Consider the following 19,035-nt stretch of genomic DNA (forward strand, 5'->3'; position numbering starts at 1 on the left):
GAATGGGTATCTGCTTTAAAAAGCACTCCATTCTGGGGAATTTGTTGGACAGCAATGCACCTGTAGTTAACCACACTGCACTATACACCTGGAGATGTTGGGATGCTGAATTTTATGCCATGTGTTTTTTTTTGCCTCAACTGAAAAAAAAAGGCACTCTATACCTAGGTATAAAGTTTGGGGAAAAAAAATAGTTTATAATTAGCATAGTTTGCGTATAAATTGGTACTTCTAAAGTTCTGGGAAGAATTGTTGGCTTTCTGTTGTGTTGTTGTTGATAGGTTTACACTTGTTACATTTTCCTTATAAACAGTTAAAGAAAAAATAAACCATGATAAAATTGCCTTCAGTCACCTAAAATATCAGCTACTTGAACTGAGTGGAGTGTGAATTTCTAAAATTAGGAAACTGTAACATCTAACTTAAAGTCTTTCTATACTATTGTCCATAATTTCTTATTTCTCATATCTTTCCATTGGCCTCCACCTTAAACCTGGGCTTCCCAGGTGGCCCTAGGGGTAAATAACCTGCTTGCTAAAGCAGGAGACTTTTTAAGAGACTCAGGTATGACCCCTGGGTAAGAAGATCCCCTGGAGAAGGAAATGGCAGCCCGATCCAGCATTCTTGCCTAGAGAATCCCATGGACAGAGGACCTTGACACGCTACAGTCCACAGGGTTGCAAAGAATCGGACACGAGTGAAATAACAGCACAGCACCACCTTAAACCAGTCTTGCAGTTTCTGAGGTCTGTTGGCCAATGGGACTCCTTCACAGAGGATCTACAAGCCTTCCCAAGGCCATGAAACATCAGAGAGAAGAGGTCTCTGAAGAGAGCATCCAAAGGAATAGAACATTGGGCTGATGGCTTTCAACTTGAAAACCCACTTCTAGTATGATCCTTATTGGCCAGATCAAATTTAACTAAAGCTGCTACTAATATAATATTAATGCTTGAGACAACTATCGATGAATGAAACACAGTCACTATATGTAGACTTGAAGCCAGTCATTAATTGTTCTTCAGTCTTCTTCAGAATAAGCAGTCACTCTTTCTTTACTGTATAATGGTTCTTTCTTCCATCCATGACTCAGAAGATTCCAACTGGCACTGGAACGGTCTTTGAGTTGACAATTCACTAGCTCAGACTGTTGCCAAAGCAATAGTTTTTGATTACCCTCGGACAGTCTTGCAAAGAAGGAAATATCAGCCGGGTGTAGTTGTTGGAAGGGATCGTTAATCACCATAGAGTGATGGATCCCAAACAACAAATAATACAAAAGGAAGGAACAATGACATTTTCCCATAGTGGAAACAGCATTAATTAGAGAACTGAAGAGCAAGCCTTATAGGAAAGTGAGTTCCAGTGCTTTCAACATGGCCCAGTCACCACCTGAACACACCTGCCCTCGGACCACATGCACGACACCCACAAATATACACATACACATGTATGCACATACACACTGTCATCAACATACAAGTTATCAACCCATATGTGCACATACATGCTCGGACACACACAGGAGCACATTTACAGGAAGAGACGCACAGAGAGCTCTCTTACAAATACAATCAATCGCAGATGGCTGGGAAACAGCCTGATCTCTGTGAGGTGTCATGAAAGATAACTGTGAGGTGTCAAGCATTTTAATAGAATATGGCAGGCATGATTGCTAGTGCACAAATATGGAGTTGAAACCTTGATCAAGGTACCTATAGGAGTGGGGGATAAAACTCAAGAAAAAGAGTTAAAAATGAGGAAAAAGAAGAAGAAAAAGGGGCTTCCGATAGAGGAAGAAGGTGAAGGCAAGGAGATATATATAGTAGCCTGGCATGCAAAAATGCCTACAAAGAATGATCACCAGAACATTAAAGATAAACACCTAAAGAAAAGCTGGCAGCAAGATGCACTTCCAACAGAAAGAGAGCTGCTAAATAGATCAGGGTATACCCACATCATGCAGTATTCTGGAATTTCAAAAATGATGTTTTAGAATTTGTATGAAATATGTTTGTAAATAATGATAGGTTTACAAAACATGACATGGAAATTACACAATGTCCGACCTCAGTTTTGCAAGAAAATTCTACTCTGAGAAAAGACTGGAGAAAGACAATAGAATGCCAACAGCAAGGACCTCTGTGGGGTTGGAGATGACTTTTTCTCTAAATATTTCTGTATTAGTCTCCCTTTCCACAGTGACTAGGCAACTTTCCACTCAAAAAAAAGTTTTAATGTGATGTCTAGGAGGCTGGAGATTCCATGTTGGAAACTCAAGCATTTAATAGGTAGGGTGGTTCATTAATTAATTCATGGGACACTGACTTTATTTCTCGAACACTAAGCATCACCGTATGTATAACACTGTGCTCGGCCCCGAGGGAAGTAAACAAGAGGACCGTCCCTCGTGTCTTGGTCCTTGCTCTGTGAGGTCCCCAACTAAACGTGGGCATAAGTAGCACTGAGGTTTTCAGGGATCGCCCCTGGAGGAGATGGAGGGAGTGAGTCAGTGTCTGTGTGGAAGGCTGGTGCCTATGGCTTATCTCCCTTACACATATTTCCATCCTAAACTCAAAGCCGAGGATGCGACTGCTCTGCTGGTCCCCAGTGGGCAGGACGGAAGGAAGGGTTGCTCAGGAGGAGGAGAGGGACAGCTGGACGCCAGGTCCTGGCAGATGCTGGGGTTATGCTTGGGTGGTGGCAGCGAAGGGAGGCCCTGAGGGGACCAGGACACGAGCGCCCTCCACTCTTCCCATCTCTGAGCACCTGGACTGTGTGCAATGGACAGAGACTGGCACACTTTACCTCCTGAGTCTCTGGAGTCTCTCATGCCCTCCTGTCAGAGGGTAAGCTCCCTGAGGACAGGAAACACATTCTGCTCATCTTTGTAATCCTCTGGGGCCAAGCAGAGACCAGCTGGAATGTAATAGAGTCTCAGTAAATCCTGGCTGAGTTGCATCAGAAAGTGATGAAAGCTCTCTATCACTGATGCCAAAGCCTACAGATCACTTATCTATGATAGGCCATGCCACTTTAGGCTTTATTGTGCGCCATTTCATTTTAGGAACCGTGATTAATAATACGGGGTGGCTTCCCTGATGGCTCAGACAGTAAAGAATCTGCCTGCAATGCAAACCCAGGTTTGATCCCTGGGGAAGGTCCCTCGGAAAAGGGAGTCGCTACCCACTCCAGTATTCTTGCCTGGAGAATCCCATGGACAGAGGAGCCTGGCGGGCTACAGTTCATGGGGTTGCAGAGTCAGACACAACTGAGTGACTTTCACTTTAACATATGGCAAAGCCAAATCCGCACAGCAGTGACCCATGTGAGAATAGAACAGGATTCTTGCGCGCACGCACACACACAGAGGCACACAGGGCACACGGGCGTGAGCAGCGTGGACACAGATGTGACACTCCTTATGCAGCTGATGGGGAAGAGGCTTCTAGGGTGGGCTGGGGAGATATGTGGCCGGATAAGGAGACGGACAGAGTGGACAGAACGGTACCTTCAGCATAGTGACCACGGGAAGCGAGTATTTCTGTCCCTGCTTGAGTCATGCTTTGAAGGCAGGAGGAGAAGGGGATGACAGAGGATGAGGTGGCTGGATGGCATCACCGACTCAATGGACATGAGTCTGAGTAAACTCCAGGAGTGGGTGATGTACAGGGAGGCCTGGTGGGCTGCGGTTCTTGGGGTCACAAAGAGTCGGACACGACTGAGTGACTGAACTGAACTGTCATGCATCACACACCCCTCGGACCTCCCAAATTCTCCAGCAGCATTTTTTTTTAATTGATATACTTTAATTAGGACCCATTTTTGAAATTCTGAAGTTCCTTGGGCTCCTGCACTTCCCCGAGCCATGAGTCCCAGTAAGATCTTCCCAAGAACGCTGCAGTCCGTGGCAGGCCGCGGAGCCTGGCCCACCCCGTACCTTCAGCGGGAACTGCTGGGTGAGTTCGGGCACGTACGCAGCCCCGGCCTGCTTCTTGTGCAGGGATACGACCACGAAGTACTCAAAAAGTTGCCTCTCCTGGTACTCGACCAGCTCCCGGTCCAGGGATGGGTATCTCGGAGCCTGCTTCAGCCGTGACTTCACATTGACCAGGCGCTGGCTGTGGGCTGGAGAGGGAGCAGAGAGAGACAGAGAGAGGCGGACTGCCTGAAAATGACTCACTCCCAGTGTCGAACTACACAGAACTGCGGCAGGTTATGAAATTCCCAGCTCAGAGTACTTTTCCTAATCCTACAAAAGCGTTCCCACATTTAACAAATTAGAACAAAGCTCTTTACTGGGGATTCTTGCCAAAGTTCTAGGAGCAGCAACCCACCGCCAGCCTGACTGGGGTGCAGAAGCCTGGAATGTGGGTCCTCCATTCCACCACGGGTTTGCTGTCTGGACTGGGGGCAGCGGCATGAGTGACCCTTGGGTTCCTGTGTCAGATGGGGTGGGGACTCCTCCTTTCAGTCACTTCCTTCATCTTTCCTCTTGAGGGATGTGACAAAATCCAGATCCCAGAGCTTTCGGAGCTGGGAGCTTTGTAAACATCCCGTGTGACTCAAGTGGCAGAGACCTGCCTGATCAAGAACTCCCATCTGCCTTCTCTCCTGTCACCGCTCTGCGTGCTGCAGGCGGTCGGCCTCATTCCCGAGACGGGTCAGGGAGCAGGTGGGTGTCAGAGGCCAAAGAGGCAGGGCCACTGAGCAGACGGGTGGGTTGCCATCACCTCTCGGAGCAGCCCTGGACTACAGCGTTCCCTGGCTTGGCCCTGGGGTTCTGAAAAGTTGTGGAAAACTCACGGAGACCTAGACTGAGATCACCAAGTTTAGGTCCACAGGGACCAATAATTTCAGCGACTTCATTTGACAGATGAGGAAGTAGAGGCCCTGGATCTCAATGATTTCCTCCAGATCACAGAGCCATTTTACAGGAGTAGGGCAAGGGCCCCAGGTCTCTGGAGCCCCAGGCCAGCACGCTATACCTTTCACAGGTGTAAAGAACACCTATAGCGTAACGGATAGGTGCGGGGACAGGGAGTCCTTGAGTCTCTAGAGTGTAGCCAGAGGCTCAGGGACCGGACAGGCCCACCCTGGCCGGTTTCAGACATCTATGCCTTGCCCAGCAAGCTCCTGCAAGGACGCTGTGTCGCCCCTCACACTCAGCAGGAAGGGCCACCTTTGCACCTTCCCAGTCACCAACACGCACCCTGCACAACAGCTCTTCTCACCTTTCAGCTTCTCCTCCGTGTCACTGTCAGACTCGCTGTTCTCATCTGTCACTAGATGAAAAAAAAAATTCAAAATTGTAAACCTGGGTCTTTCTAATGCAGGAAACTTTTCCATGTGGTAGCACAAATGTGAGAGTTCTAGTTCAGAGGGGCTGTTTTCTTTTTTTTCTGTTTAAAGGTCATGAACAAACTATGTCTTTGTGCAACTGCATGTGTTTCCAGATTAACTTGGCTGTACTTCAGATGGTACCTCTAGCAAATCCAGTCAAAGATATTGGTCCCTTCCATGCAAATTAAGCAAAGAAGGTGGCTCCCCTGCTGAGGTCAGAGCATGCAGCCCTGGGCTTGACATGACGGATGGACAAGGAGAGGGGAAGGGAGATCCTGTTTTCAGATTCTTGGGGGAGGAGGACAGTGGCAGGGCCCCTACCTTTTCCTGAGTTGCTCTCTGTGGACTGGGACAGCCTCTTCACGCGTTTCTTTCCTCTCCGGGCCTCATAGATGGCATTGATTCGCAATACCAGCTGCCAGACATGGGGAGAAGGGAACCCAGTGTGAGCAGTCTCCTCCCTGAGAGAGGCTGGGATGCCCTCGCTGCCCATTCTCTTTGAGGACCAGGGCGGGCCAGGGCCGGGGGCAGGAGGTCAGGGAGACACGTCCCACTGGCCCACTGGCGTCTTTTAGTCATTCTTCTCGGCCAGATAGAAGACCCACCCGTCAGGAGCACGGCCAGCCTCTCCAGTGGGGGGTGGTGTTTTCTGAATCTAATGCATCCCACAGAGACACAGAGGGAGCCATTTCACTGGCTAATAGTGTGATGGCTGTGTCCCTTCCAACAGTGCCATCCCAGTGTGGTTTGGGAAGGAGCCTTTGCCCCCAAAACAAAACAAGGAAAGGAAGACACAGGAAAAAAGCTGTTCCCAGGCAGGGCCCCTTTCATGGGAACCACGCCAAAGTGAGTCTGAGCAGCAGGCAGGAAGGGAGCAGGGTTGTCGTGGCTTTTGAGTCCGAGCTCGGGTCAGCAGGGAGTCAGGCCGGCCCCCAGCACGCTGCCCTTCCTGCAGACTGGCTGAGGCCTCTCAGGACCACCCTGGTGCTCAGAAGCTGAGCCGCTCAGCAGACACCTTCCTAAGCGGCACAACCTCCAGGCTGACTATGGCAGAGCTGTTGGGTGATGCAGGGCCTGGGGTCACTTCCCATCTGGCTTTACAGCATCCCCTGTAACTTCCAAGAGCAGCAGCTTTCTGGGTTCCACCTGCTTGGGAGAAAGGGAGGTCTACCCACGCATAATCGAGGCGAGCCAAATACTGATGCTAAAGGCGAGCTGGCTGTAAGCTACCTTGGAAAGCTTGAAATTCTTTCGTATGTTGGGAGGAACAGGAAGGATGTGCTATGGTAAACTGGGTGATGGGTCCCAGGTGGGCACAGTTGCCAATACCCATCTCTAGCCTCTGCTCTTCTGATCTATTCCCTAAAGGAGCTTGCTGGTTCCTCTCTATAAGCATGGGCCTGGAAGGGAGTGGGGGGCTTTTCCTCAAGGGCGCCTCATGGTGGGTCTGGGTTGCACGCCCCCAGCTCTGCAGGGAGCTCCTGACACGGCCCTGCTGCATCTCTGGACACCTGTGCCCTCTGGCTCCTGACGGGGAGCCCAGCCCTGGCCTTGCCGGCTCTCTGTGTCTGCTTCTTGCCCTAACCAGGAACCTGACCTGAATGAGGCCTCTGCCTTCACTCCCAAACCCCAGCCATGTGGTGGCCCTTTCTGTTCTCTCTCACTAACCCACCATCTCCTTGAGAGCACACCCCCAGGAAGTGGCCTTCTCTTCTTTTCAAGCATGTTCTAACTGGCAGGATACGACATTAACCCCATTTCTCTGGCTGTCACATAATTGAACTTTAACAGGAGATAAGTTTTTTTTTTTTTTTTGAGTGTTCTGAAAAAAAATAAAGTGTTCTGTACTAGAAGTACTGGCCTCTTTAGAAGCCATTTTTAAGTTGAAAAAAATATTTTTAACTATAAGCTCATTTGGAAGATGGTGTGTTTCAGAGAGTCATGTGGCACTTAATTCTGCTATGGTGGCTGCCAAAGAAACAGGGCTCCACACAAACCTGCCGTGTGCACTGAGGGGGAGCTGGCTTCTCACTAGAAAGGATAGTGCCGTGATTCATGAATCCTGAGGACATCACACCGCTGAGTAAATAACTGCTCGGTTTCAGCTGCTGCATTAATGAAGGTACAGGGTTGCTAGGGGAATACAAGGAAGGAGTGTCTCCTTCTCTCTCCCCTCCTCCACCGGGACCTTCATTCCTCTTAGGGCCAAGGTGGGAGGAACCAAGGGGAGCATCCGTGCTTCCAGAAGGGATTCTATGTTACACGGTTCAGCAGAGGCAGCTGAAGGAATGCCAACCAACCCACTGTCTGATCAGTTGTGAGTAGACTGTGCAGTCCTTCTTGCTAGATCAAAACACAACAGCCAGGGTTTTGGACAGCAAATGCTTTAAGGGTCCAAAATCTGGAAGTCATGAATATGCCTGAAAAAGAACCTTTGACTTCAAGAAAAGGATTCAGAGCATCTAGAAAGAAGCTTCATATTCAAGAGTGGGGGTAAGTCTAGGTTAAGATTAAGTAGCAAGTGACAGAACTGAGGATTCATGAAACCTAGAATAAACTATAATTAGTCATTTGTTTTCTTTTTAGACATTCCTTGGGACTTCCCTGGCGGTCCAGTGGTTAGGATTCTATGCTTCCAATGCAAAGGGTGTGAGTTCGATCCCTTGTTGGGGAACTAAGATCCCACATGCTTTGTGGTGCAGTCAAAAAATAAAAGAAATAAGCATTCCTTTGAAGAATTGTGTACTTCACCTTTATGATTAAAGTTTTAATAGGATTTTGTTGTTGTTGTGAAAGTGACAGGTAAAACATGGTGATTTTTCTCTGGATTTGATTGTATCTGTCAAAGCTGATTTTTTTCCAGATTTGATTATATCTGTCAAAGCCTATTTGAATAAGTACCTGGGCACTACTTAAGTGGGTGGCAACTCACTTTTATTTCAGGCAATAAACTAAGAGGAAACAAACTGCTGCTTGTAAATTAAACAAATAGAAAGTGGCAGAAATAATTCTATTTTTCTTCCTCTCTACCTTCATATAAAATATGCACACATATTTTCCTCTCCTTAATCAAAAAATATTTTCTAAATAATAAAATAATATGAAGGCAGTGGAAGACAGAGGTTAAATACTTATTAAGAGATCACACAGTCAAACTTAAGAGTTGTATCAAAGCTCTTTTAACCTAAAGCTGATTCATTTGATTGTTCCTGTTTTATTTGCTAAAATAATGGTGAGGTTGTATAGATGTTACCAGCCATTTGTACAATTATTCCACAACAGCAGGTTTTTGACGGTACAGATATGTGTGAGCCTTGCTAGAACAAGAAGAGAAGCATTAAGGGAGTGACTCAAGACTCTGCACTTTGGGGTCCCCATGAGCAGCCACAATGACAGCTCAGGGCAGCGACTCAAAGACAGTCAAAAGGAGACAGAGAGCGACTCTGCCAGGGGCGAAGGAGACTGGGATCCACACGCTAGTGGGAACTCATCCAGCAAACATCCGATGACCAACGTGCAATGTGCGCTGCACCCTGGGTGGGGCAAGGCAGAGCCAGGAGACGGGGAAGGGGTACGAGCCCTGAGTCCTGCCCTGGGCCCTCTCTCTGCCCTCTCCCAACCGCCAGGCTGCAGGTGTTAGGCCTCTTTTTGACCACCTGACTCTAACTGCCCTTACCCTTCAGAATGCACTCTTGATTATCAAGGTGACTTAATTTCACTTGAAAAAGAATGTAAGGGATGGAGGTGGTATTATGGCTCAAACTACTGATGAACCAAACTGAGTCAGGAGGGACCAGTTGGTGAAAATGTGCCTTGACTTTTAGGTCAGTAGGTCCCTTTGAAAAATCTGATGAAACCTATAGACAACCCACCTCCCTTCCTTTTATCCCCTCAAACTCATCCATGCAGCTTTACATGATTTAATGCGTTTCATGACCCCCTGATGTCCATCTGCAGACTCTGAAATGAAGAATTCCTTCTCTAAAAGTTCCTGTAGTGGGGTCGTCGCTGGTGGTCCAGTGGTTGAGACTCTGCCTTGCAATGCAGGGGACACTGGTTCGATCCCCCTGGTCTGGGAAGATCCCACATGCTCTGGAGCAACTAAGCCCATGCGCCGTAACTACTGAGCACAAGAGCTGTAACTACTGCAGTCCGTGTGCCTGGAGTCCATGCTCCGCAATGGGGGAGGCCACTGCAAGGAGAAGCCAGCATACCGCAATGAAGAGTGGCCCCCATTCACCACTGGAGAAGGACCACGTGAAGCAACAAAGACCCAGCACAGCCAAAAAGCAAAAAATTTTAAATATATTAAAACGAAGCTCCTGTAGGAAGCTGGTACCGAAGTGGCCAGTATAGAATGACGGGCATTGCAGGGGCTGGACTGAGCAAGAGGAAATGTAACACCAATGTAAGAAAGAGCAGTCACAGTTCACGCACACCCAAGCCACTGGGCCTGTTTTGCCTTCGGGGCTGAAAAGAGCCAGAAAAGATAGATACATATAGTTTAATATATATATATGTTTTAAAGAGGAGAACCTTGTTCATATAAGCCCTCCATTGTTTAATTTTAATTTTTTTTTTTTTGGCCACGCCATAGGGCACGTGGGATCTCAGTTCCCCAACCAGGGATTGAACCGGTGCCCCATGCAGGGGCATCACAGAGCCTTAACCACTGGACCATCGGGGAAGTCCCAGAAAAGGTGCATTTCTGACAAGAGCTACCTCAGAGCACAGGCTCCACGCAGTGCCCCTCTGCAGTGGGAGGTGATGGAGTCTGAGTCAGAGCACAACGGATGGAGCTCTGCTTTCGAGGCCACGAAGGAGGGAGATGTGGCCTTTGGAGGCTGGGCCTTGGAAACACAGTTTGGGATCACGAGTCGTTAAGCAGGGGAAGGGATGGCTCAGAGGAAGGCTGTGTCTGTGCACACTCAGTCATGTTTGACTCTTCGAGATCCCATGGACTGTAGCCCGACGGGCTCCTCTGTCCATGGAATTTTCTAGGCAGGAATACTAGAGCAGGTAGCCATTTCCTTCTCCAGGGAATCTTCCTCACCCAGGGGTTGAACCCGTATCTTCTGCTGCGTCTCCTGCATTGCAGGCAGGTTCTTTACCACTAGCGCCACCCAGTAAACCCTACAGGACCCCAATTATTATGACCAAGGCCCAGTGAGCTCAGCTGCTGGCTTCCCCATGTCTACCTGGCCTGTGGTGAAGCAGGTAGGAGGGCCCAGTGATTTGATCTCTGCCCAGACTCCTCTGTAGCATTCCTTTGCAGGGAAGTGTGTGTGGGCGGTGCACCCCTGAACACGCAGCTTGTTGCAAGCCTTACCTTGGGTATCTTTCTCTTCTTCCTGCCATTCTGCAGGTCCCCGAGGTTAAAGAAAGTGTCATCAGGGCTGCTGGGGGTGGAGGGAGGGCTGATTTTGGAAGGGGACCCAGTTCCGTCCCGACTCAACTTCCTTGTGTCCAGCAGTTTGAAGTTCCTCCTTTCTGAATTTTGCCGAAAAAAGGCTGGTTTGGACAAGGACTGCTGTGAGGGGAGAAGAGGAAAGAAGAGCAAATAAATACAAAGAGACCCCTGAGAGATAAGTGGTGCTGCCCGTGACGGAGACCAAGAAGGTCAAGAGGAGAAGCTAGTCTAAGTCCCCAAGGGTACGCTGAGGTCGTCTGTGCTGTTAAGGACCTAATAAACATTTATCATCCAACTATGGAAAATGAAGATGATAAAGGATGCAAGTATAATCCACTCTCTCTTTTCAGACAAGTGGAAACTCACCTGGCTCTCTCTTTACAAATGAGGCTTTCCGACACCATGTACTGGGAGTTACAAGACTTAAGTTTAGCTTTATCCCTGTCACTGGCAAGTGAAATCCCTTCTAATACAAGGAATTTCACTTCTCTGAGCCTCAATGTCTGATTCTTAAAAATGAGCTGTTTTAAAGTCAAAAGGCCAACAAAAAAACAATTAAAAAATCTGCGATTTATATAACTCACTTTTTCTAATACATGCTACAAGTTAATGAGAAGACTAACAATTCAAAAGAAAAACAGGCAAAAGATAAGGACTGAAGGTTTACAGAAAAGGAAACACAATAATTTTCAGATACATATAAAAGATTCTTAGCTTCGCTCATCAGAAAAAAAAATGAAAAAGCCATTGAAGAAATAGTTTTCTTTTTTTCTTGAAATCTTTATTGGAGTAAAGTTGATTTATACTGTTGTGTTAAGTTTCTGCTGTACGGCAAAGTGAATCCTTATTAATTAGTTATCTATTTTATATATAGTAATGTGTATGTATCCGTTTCAGTCTCCTAATATATCCCGTCCCCCCGGTCCCCCTTAGGGAGGAGGGGGTGGCGAGGAAGCTACGTGCCTTGTGCCTCGAAGACGGAGCTGACCTGGACTCAGCCAGGGTTCATTCACCCTTCTTGTCTGTGAATGTGACTGGTGGCTTAACCCCTTCCAGTCCTCACATGTCCCTGTCTTACTGCCCCAGGAGACTGACAGCAGGAAACTCAAAGGGTCCCTGATATAAACTATCCCACCTCCTCTTTAGCTATCTCAACCTCACTCCTCCGCTTGCTTACAGAGGACTCTCCCGGGAAGCACTGGGGTGCCATTCACACACACATACAGTTGTTCACCTGTGCCCACGGGTACACACATTCACATGAACACTCAGACACTCCTTTATACACCCACAGGAATACACAGGCAGGCACGCAAGTTCTGACAAGTGGGGACATTACACTAACGTACCACCGTGGCATTACATTAAAACAATGGCATACCTTGCAGGCAATACAAATAATTTTTTAAAAGAAATTAATGGCATGGGGAAATATTCATGATAAATGTAACAGAGTGGCAAAAAAGTATATATGAAAAAAATGTATATACGATATCATCCCAAATCTTTTTTTTATGTACACACACATGCACATACACACACAGTGTGACATGGTCTCGGAGGAAGTAAACCAAAGTGTCAACAGTGGTTTTCTCTGGGTGTTGGGGTTACATGCAATTGGTAAAAAGCTTTTAAAACACACACACATACACACACATATATACATAATAACCATCTGTTTTAGAAAAAAAAATACAAGTGAGTATAAAGCAAAAATACAAATTCCCAATTACAGATGATTTTTTAAACTACACTTCTTGGTATTTAAAAAGAATTTTACAGTGAGAATGTTCTGCTTTTAGAAAACGAGGTAATTTTTTAAAATGACACATATTGAAAGCCTAATTCTATAGCTTAAGCAAATGTACATAAATAATAGTTATGCTGCAGGCACTAGTCTAAGTGGTATACAAGAATTAATTTGATTAACCTTCACAAGACCTCTCAGTTGTTCAGTCGCTCAGTCGTGTCTGACTCTTTGTGAGCCCATGGACTGCAGCATGCCATTGAAGAAATATTTCTCTTTTTTCAGGAAAGGACAGGCTTCCCTGTTCTTCACCATCTCAGAGGAGTGTATTATCATTCCCGATTTTTACCAGTGACATACGGATATACAGCGGTAAGATCATTTGCCCACAGTCACACAACTAGCAAGCTGTCTAGGTGAGTTTGAACGGAGGCAGTCAGGCTCCAAGACCTGCACACTTGACCAGACACTGCCCCTACATAGCCACACGAGGTGACAGATGGTTTGTTGGTGGAAGATGGTGTGGGTGAGCTACCCAGGTCAACTAGTGATTTTTTCCCCCCTTGAGTGTCAGTACATAAGAAAGAACATTAGGTTTCCTTTATTACAAAAAAATAGTTTCTACCATAGTTGCTGTGCTGTTCTATGTGTGGGAATAGCAAGAAAAGAAAATAGCCCCTTCTCAGCAGCTTGCCTCGTGTGTTTGTAAGCGTTAGCATCAGCCCCCAGCTGCATGTCTCTCGTGTCTGAGGAAAACCTGTTCAGTCAGCCCTCACTTCTCTACTAGAAAGAGGCACAATCTAGTTAAATAACCGCCCCCTCCAAGATGTCTTAGGACCCTTCTGTGGCTGGTAGAGGAGGTTGTCAAGGAAAGATTGCTTCAGTAAGTTCTAAGTCCCAGATGCAGCCCAGATGTGGCAGATGCTCCATGAATACTGGTGCGCTAATGGAGGTGGTGGAGAGGTCTGCGGCTGTGCCCCAGGACGGGGACACAAACCAGACACCCAGATGTGGGAAAGCAGAGGACTGTGCATGATGCACAGTCTTCCTGATGGCTTGCAAAGGCCCCAACAGCCTGCAAATATGAGTGGCAATCAGATGTGCACTGGGCAACTGGGTTATCTTTCTGCAGGATAGCGCCTCTGGACTTCAAGTTCTCATTGACAGGGTTACCGACTGTGTTTCACTGCTTTTTAAAAATTTTTAATTATTAAAAGTTATTAAAATGTAATTATTTTATTTTTGGTTGCACTGGGTCTTGGCTGCTGCGTGCAGGCTTTCTCTAGTTGTGGCTCAGTGGCTGCAACTCCCCAGGTCTAGAGTACAGGCTCAGCAGCTGTGGAGCACGGGCTTAGTTTATCCCTGGCATGTGGATTCTTTCCAGACCAGGGATTGAACTTGTGTCCCCTACACTGGCAGGCAGATTCCAATCTATTGTACCACCAGGGAAATCTTCTGTTGCACTATTTTAGGGACAGAGGACCAAGGTTTTCTTTAGCTTGGCAGCAAGGGGAAGAAAAGAGCTGCTAAGGGAGTTCCCCGGTGGTCCAGTGGATAAGATTTCACCCTCCCAATGCAGGGGGCCTGGGTTCAATCCCTGATTGGGGAATTTGATCCTACACGCATGCTGCAACTAACAAGCCCACATTGCTGCAACAAACATCCTGAGCTGCAACTAAGATGCAGCACAGCCCAAATAATTTGGGGGAAAAAAGAGAAAAGGGCTACTAAGCCTTTATTTTCTGATACTAGGGAGGAACACCCAGTTCTGCAGGCAGACCTGCTTTGGGTAGATGTTTTCCATTGTTCTGAAGAGGGCATGGAGTTCACTCCCTGCATGAAGTGGGATAGAACTGAGTAAGATAACGGGTCAGACTGGGTGTGACAGGCTTCTTTTTCTTTTTTTGAAGATTTTTATTGGAGTAGAGTGGATTTACACTGTTGTATTAGTTTCTGCTGTACAGAAAAATGATTCAGTTATATATATATATATATATATATGTATATATATATATACACACACACACACACACACACACACACACACACACACACACATATCCATTCTTTTTTAGATTTTTTACCCATCTAGGTCATTGCAGAGTATTAAGCAGAGTTCCCTGTGCTATACATAGGTCCTTATTAGTTATCCGTTTTATACACAGTAGTGTGTATATGTCAAACTCAATCTACCCCCTACCTTTCCCCACTGGTAACCATAGGTTCATTTTTTACATCTATGACTCTATCTCTGTTTTATAAATAAGTTCATTTGTGCCTTTTTTTTTAGATTTCAGGTATAAGCAATATCATGTGACATTTGTCTTTCTCTGATTTACTTCACTCAGCACTTCAATCTCGAGGTCCATCTATATTTACTGCAAATGGTATTACTTTGTCCTTTTTATGACTGAGTAAATTCCATTGTATACATGTACCACATCTTCCTTATCTATTCCTCTGTTGATGGGCACTTAGGTTGCTTCCATGACCTAGCTATTGCAAATAGTGCTGCAAGGACCACTGGGGCATGTATCTTTTCAAATTATGGTTTTCTCTGGATATATTCCCAGGAGTGGGATTGCTGAATCATATGGTAGCTCTATTTTTAGCTTTCTACAGAAACTTCATACTATTTTCTATAGTGGTTGTATCAATTTACATTCCTATCAACAGTGTAAGAGGATTCACTTTTCTTCACACTCTCTCCAGCACTTATTGTTTATAGACTTTCCTCCAAAGAAGAAAGACAGATAGCCAAGAGGCACATGAACAGAAGCTGGTGCACTGGGAAGACCCAGAGGAATCGGATGGAGAGGGAGGTGGGAGGGAGGATCGGGATGGGGAATACATGCAACTCCATGGCTGATTCATGTCAATGTATGACAAAACCCACTGCAATGTTGTGAAGTAATTAGCCTCCAACTAATAAAAATAAATGAAAAAAAAATTCTTTTTTGATATGGGCGCTTAAAAAAAAAAAAGGAAAGATGTTCAACATCACTCATTATTAGAGAAACAGAAACCAAAACTGTAATGAGGCATCACCTCACACCAGTCAGAATGGCCATCATCAGAAAGTCTACAGACAGCCTTCTTCTAAGCCAGACTTAGTCACGGAGGGAAATGAAGGATTCCCTAAATGCTGAGCACTTCCATATTCCAGTGAAAACACACACAACACATTTCAAAGGCAAGTAGAAACTATTTGCCAATTATTGGCTGTCATGGATTATTCATGATCACGCTCTTTTCCATAGGAGGAGAAGACAGCAGTTAATTGATTTTGACAAGTACTGTAGCAATTGATTTAGGCCGGTAAGATCCAGTCTTCGTGAAAGGTTCTACCTTCCACTCTCTTGAGAAAGATTCCCTTTGTGATTATCAGGCCTTATGTGTGTAACCCCCGCCTGCCAGTCAATGCTGACCTCAAGCGGAGCCTAGAGAGGAGGTTGGCTTCTTTTCTTAGGCTGGAAACAGACCCTTTTGATGGAAGGCCAGGATTCGGTCTCCATTTAATTTCTTCAACAACTAAACTACTGTATAACAACTACTTACGGGAAACACAAAGAAACCAAATACATACTTCTGACCTTGAGGAGTCTACAGTCTACTTGAGGAGGTATTTTTAAGACATATTACATGACTTAATATACGGTTAGACAGCATCACTGACTCAATGGACATGAATCTGAACAAACTCCACGAGCTAGTGAAGGATAGGGAAGCCTGGTGCGCTGCAGTCTATGGGGTAGCAAAGAGCTGGACACGACTTAGCAACTAAACAGCAACATGACTTAAGTCAGACTTCAAACCATCAAAGTAAGAGAGGTCATAAGATGGAATACACAAATTAGTGTAAAATGAATGCTTAGCCCACTGAGTGTTACAGGAGAGCAGAGGGGAACAAGTCCCAGGGACTAAGATGGCCTGGAGGTATTCTGAAGGAGGCATGATTGACTGGGCCTTAAAGGACTGGAAGGGAGAGGTCCAGGCAAGAACCAAGAGCAGAGGTAGAAATGACCTAGTGCAGGGGTGGGCAAAGGGCCTGTGGATCATATCTGGGCTACCACCTGTTTTTGTACAGGCCACGAGCCAAGAACAGTTTCACTTTTAAATAACTAAATATATATATATATATATATATATATATATATTTCATGACATGTGAAAATTATAAAAATCAAATTTCAGTGTCTATGAATAAAGTTTTATTGAAACACAGCCTCACTTACTGGTTTACATATAGTCTGTGGCTGCTCCACACCACAATGGCAGTGCTGAATAGTCAAGACAGAGACCATATATTCACTCCCTGACTCTTTAGAGAAAAACTTTTGCTGCTCCTGGGGCTACAACATCAGAGATAGTTAGTAGGCTTTGGCTGGAGAGAAGATTTTATATGTAGGAACTGTGGGAAATGGGTGCCCAGGGATCCATTATGAAGAATGTGTAATGTTATGTTAAAGAATATGAATTCATACTAATGTGTTCTGTTTCTTTAATTTTGTCATTTCAAAAGTATATAAATGGAATCATGTAGTATGTAAACCTATGAGAGTGGCTTTGTTCACTTGCCATAATTCTCTGGAGATTTATCCAGGTTGGCACACATCAATAGCTTATTCCTTTTTAACGCTGAATAATACTCTATCATATAAATGTACTGCACCATATATAACCACTCACCCACTGAAGGACATTGGGGTTGTTTCCAGTTTGCTTCATTATGAATAAAACTACATGTGTTAAAAAAGAAGAATATGAATTCAGTTCCATAGGCAATGTGTTGAAGTTATCATGTATGAGAATACAGTAATATTATCTGTATGCACATACTACAAAACTGCAAAAGGTTCAAAAAGATATTCTGAGAAAATGTCAGTGTTCTTTCCTGACCTCTAGATACTCAGACAACTCTGCAGAGGTACCTGCTTACTCATTCTTAGGGACCCTCACAGACACATTCTTGTGCATTCACAAACATATATGAGTTTGTTTTATATCAGGACATTCTTCTTCACAGCTGTGTAATGTGGATGTACCATCTTATTTACAGCTGGGGAGAATTCTGAGCCAGAAGCTACAATGCTACTTTAGGAAGCCTTGTTGAGCAGAGGGTTCCAGGAGAACTAGAGGCAGGATGTGGAGGCAGGTCGCTGATGAACAAATCCAGGAGCCTGCAGTGAGGATGCCTGGCATTCCTGCGTAACCCAGAACCCCAGCCTGCTCAAGGCCATGGTGCTGGGGACCCCCTCCCTGCACCATTTCTCTGGGAGTTCATACCTTGGCAGGTGTGTCAGGGATGGAAAAGGTGGGAGAACCTGGAAAGTTCAAGACACACTTCTTCCCGAGGCAGCGACCGTGTAACTCAACGTCCTCATAAGGGTTTTCCTTCATGGGCGGATCTGCGGTCAAAGGCAATGAACAGATCAGAAACTGGGAATACCAAGGAAGCTCTCCTTATCAGCTCTCTACCCAACACCTTGGTCTCTCCTTGTGGGGATGTGTGTTGTCTTGCTATGCATTTAGCCTTCCTCTTGGTAAGAGATCTCCGTTTTCACTGGGGTAAGTTTCTGTCTCCCCATTCTCAGATGTGTGAGCTTAACTCCGCTCTTGGTCTTAGAGCTTAATCCAATCTGAGCATTCTGAATCCTGGCCTCAGTGACCACCCAGGAGGGGCTGGTATTCCAGGCCTAAGCCCACTGTTGCATGGCATTCCTGGACTCTGAAGGTGAACAGGGACCTGACCCAGTCCAGTGAGAGTGAACCTCGGGGTGTTTGCTGGGACTTGCAGGAGACAGGCTTTCCTTTTTCACTGCAGGCAGAGATCCCGGGGAACTGATGGCAGCCATCATGGCGATCGTGGGACACCTGCTGAGAAGGGAGCTAACCTGAGAGATAAGAAGGAAGAGAAAGCCAGTTCTGGTCCCGTGAGCCAACGAACTCCCTTTGTTGTTTCAGCTGGGTTTTCTGTTCCTTGTAACCGAAAGCTACCCTGCCAGGCACACACTAAGAGAAGTTCAGATCTCGAACCCATTTGGGATCTGGGACGTCTACTGCATTGGCAGGAACCTGACTCTGGCAGCTTGGACTCAGTAATTCAAATAGCTCGGCTTAGTATTCCGGCTTCAAGTCTCACGTCTCCTCCCGCCGTGGAGTTTCTTCCAGCGCTGATGACTGTGTGCATGCAGGAACGCGTGTATCTGCCCGATCTGCCCCTTGCATAGGCACACAGATGGGTTTTTCCCTCTCACCAGCTCGTTTCTTCCCCGCCCACCCCCACCCCAACATATGCAGACATGGTCTGAGTGTACATCTCACTGAAACTGTGATCCTCCCTGAAGATTTTAACTCACCAAATCTAAATGCACACAAGCTCTGTGAATCTGAGTCCCATTTTGGAATCAGAGAATTCTTGGGAGCAAGGCCAAAGTTACTTTTCAAATACATTTCAGTCTGAAGTTTGATGGCGTTACTGCCACACTCCTACAGTTTTGGAAGGAGTACAGTAATCTTCAGGTTTCCTTCATTC

The 19,035-nt window shown here is 46.0% G+C and overlaps 1 protein-coding gene across 2 annotated transcripts in view; it reads right to left on the reverse strand.

Annotated features, from left to right (window-relative positions):
- The window catches only part of DENND2A (DENN domain containing 2A), a 98,255-nt gene that overhangs the window by 29,101 nt on the left and 50,119 nt on the right, over window positions 1-19,035 (reverse strand). For both annotated transcript variants that reach the window (XM_043872530.1, XM_043872531.1), the window contains 5 exons: window positions 17,787-17,908; window positions 10,673-10,873; window positions 5,665-5,758; window positions 5,235-5,285; window positions 3,941-4,128 (listed from right to left, as the gene is read on the reverse strand). In XM_043872530.1, coding sequence (XP_043728465.1) covers window positions 3,941-4,128; window positions 5,235-5,285; window positions 5,665-5,758; window positions 10,673-10,873; window positions 17,787-17,908 — 656 coding nt within the window. The remainder of the gene's footprint in view (window positions 1-3,940; window positions 4,129-5,234; window positions 5,286-5,664; window positions 5,759-10,672; window positions 10,874-17,786; window positions 17,909-19,035) is intronic.

This window comes from Cervus elaphus, chromosome 18, assembly GCF_910594005.1.
Source record: "Cervus elaphus chromosome 18, mCerEla1.1, whole genome shotgun sequence".
In the NCBI taxonomy this organism is placed as follows: Eukaryota; Metazoa; Chordata; class Mammalia; order Artiodactyla; family Cervidae; genus Cervus; species Cervus elaphus.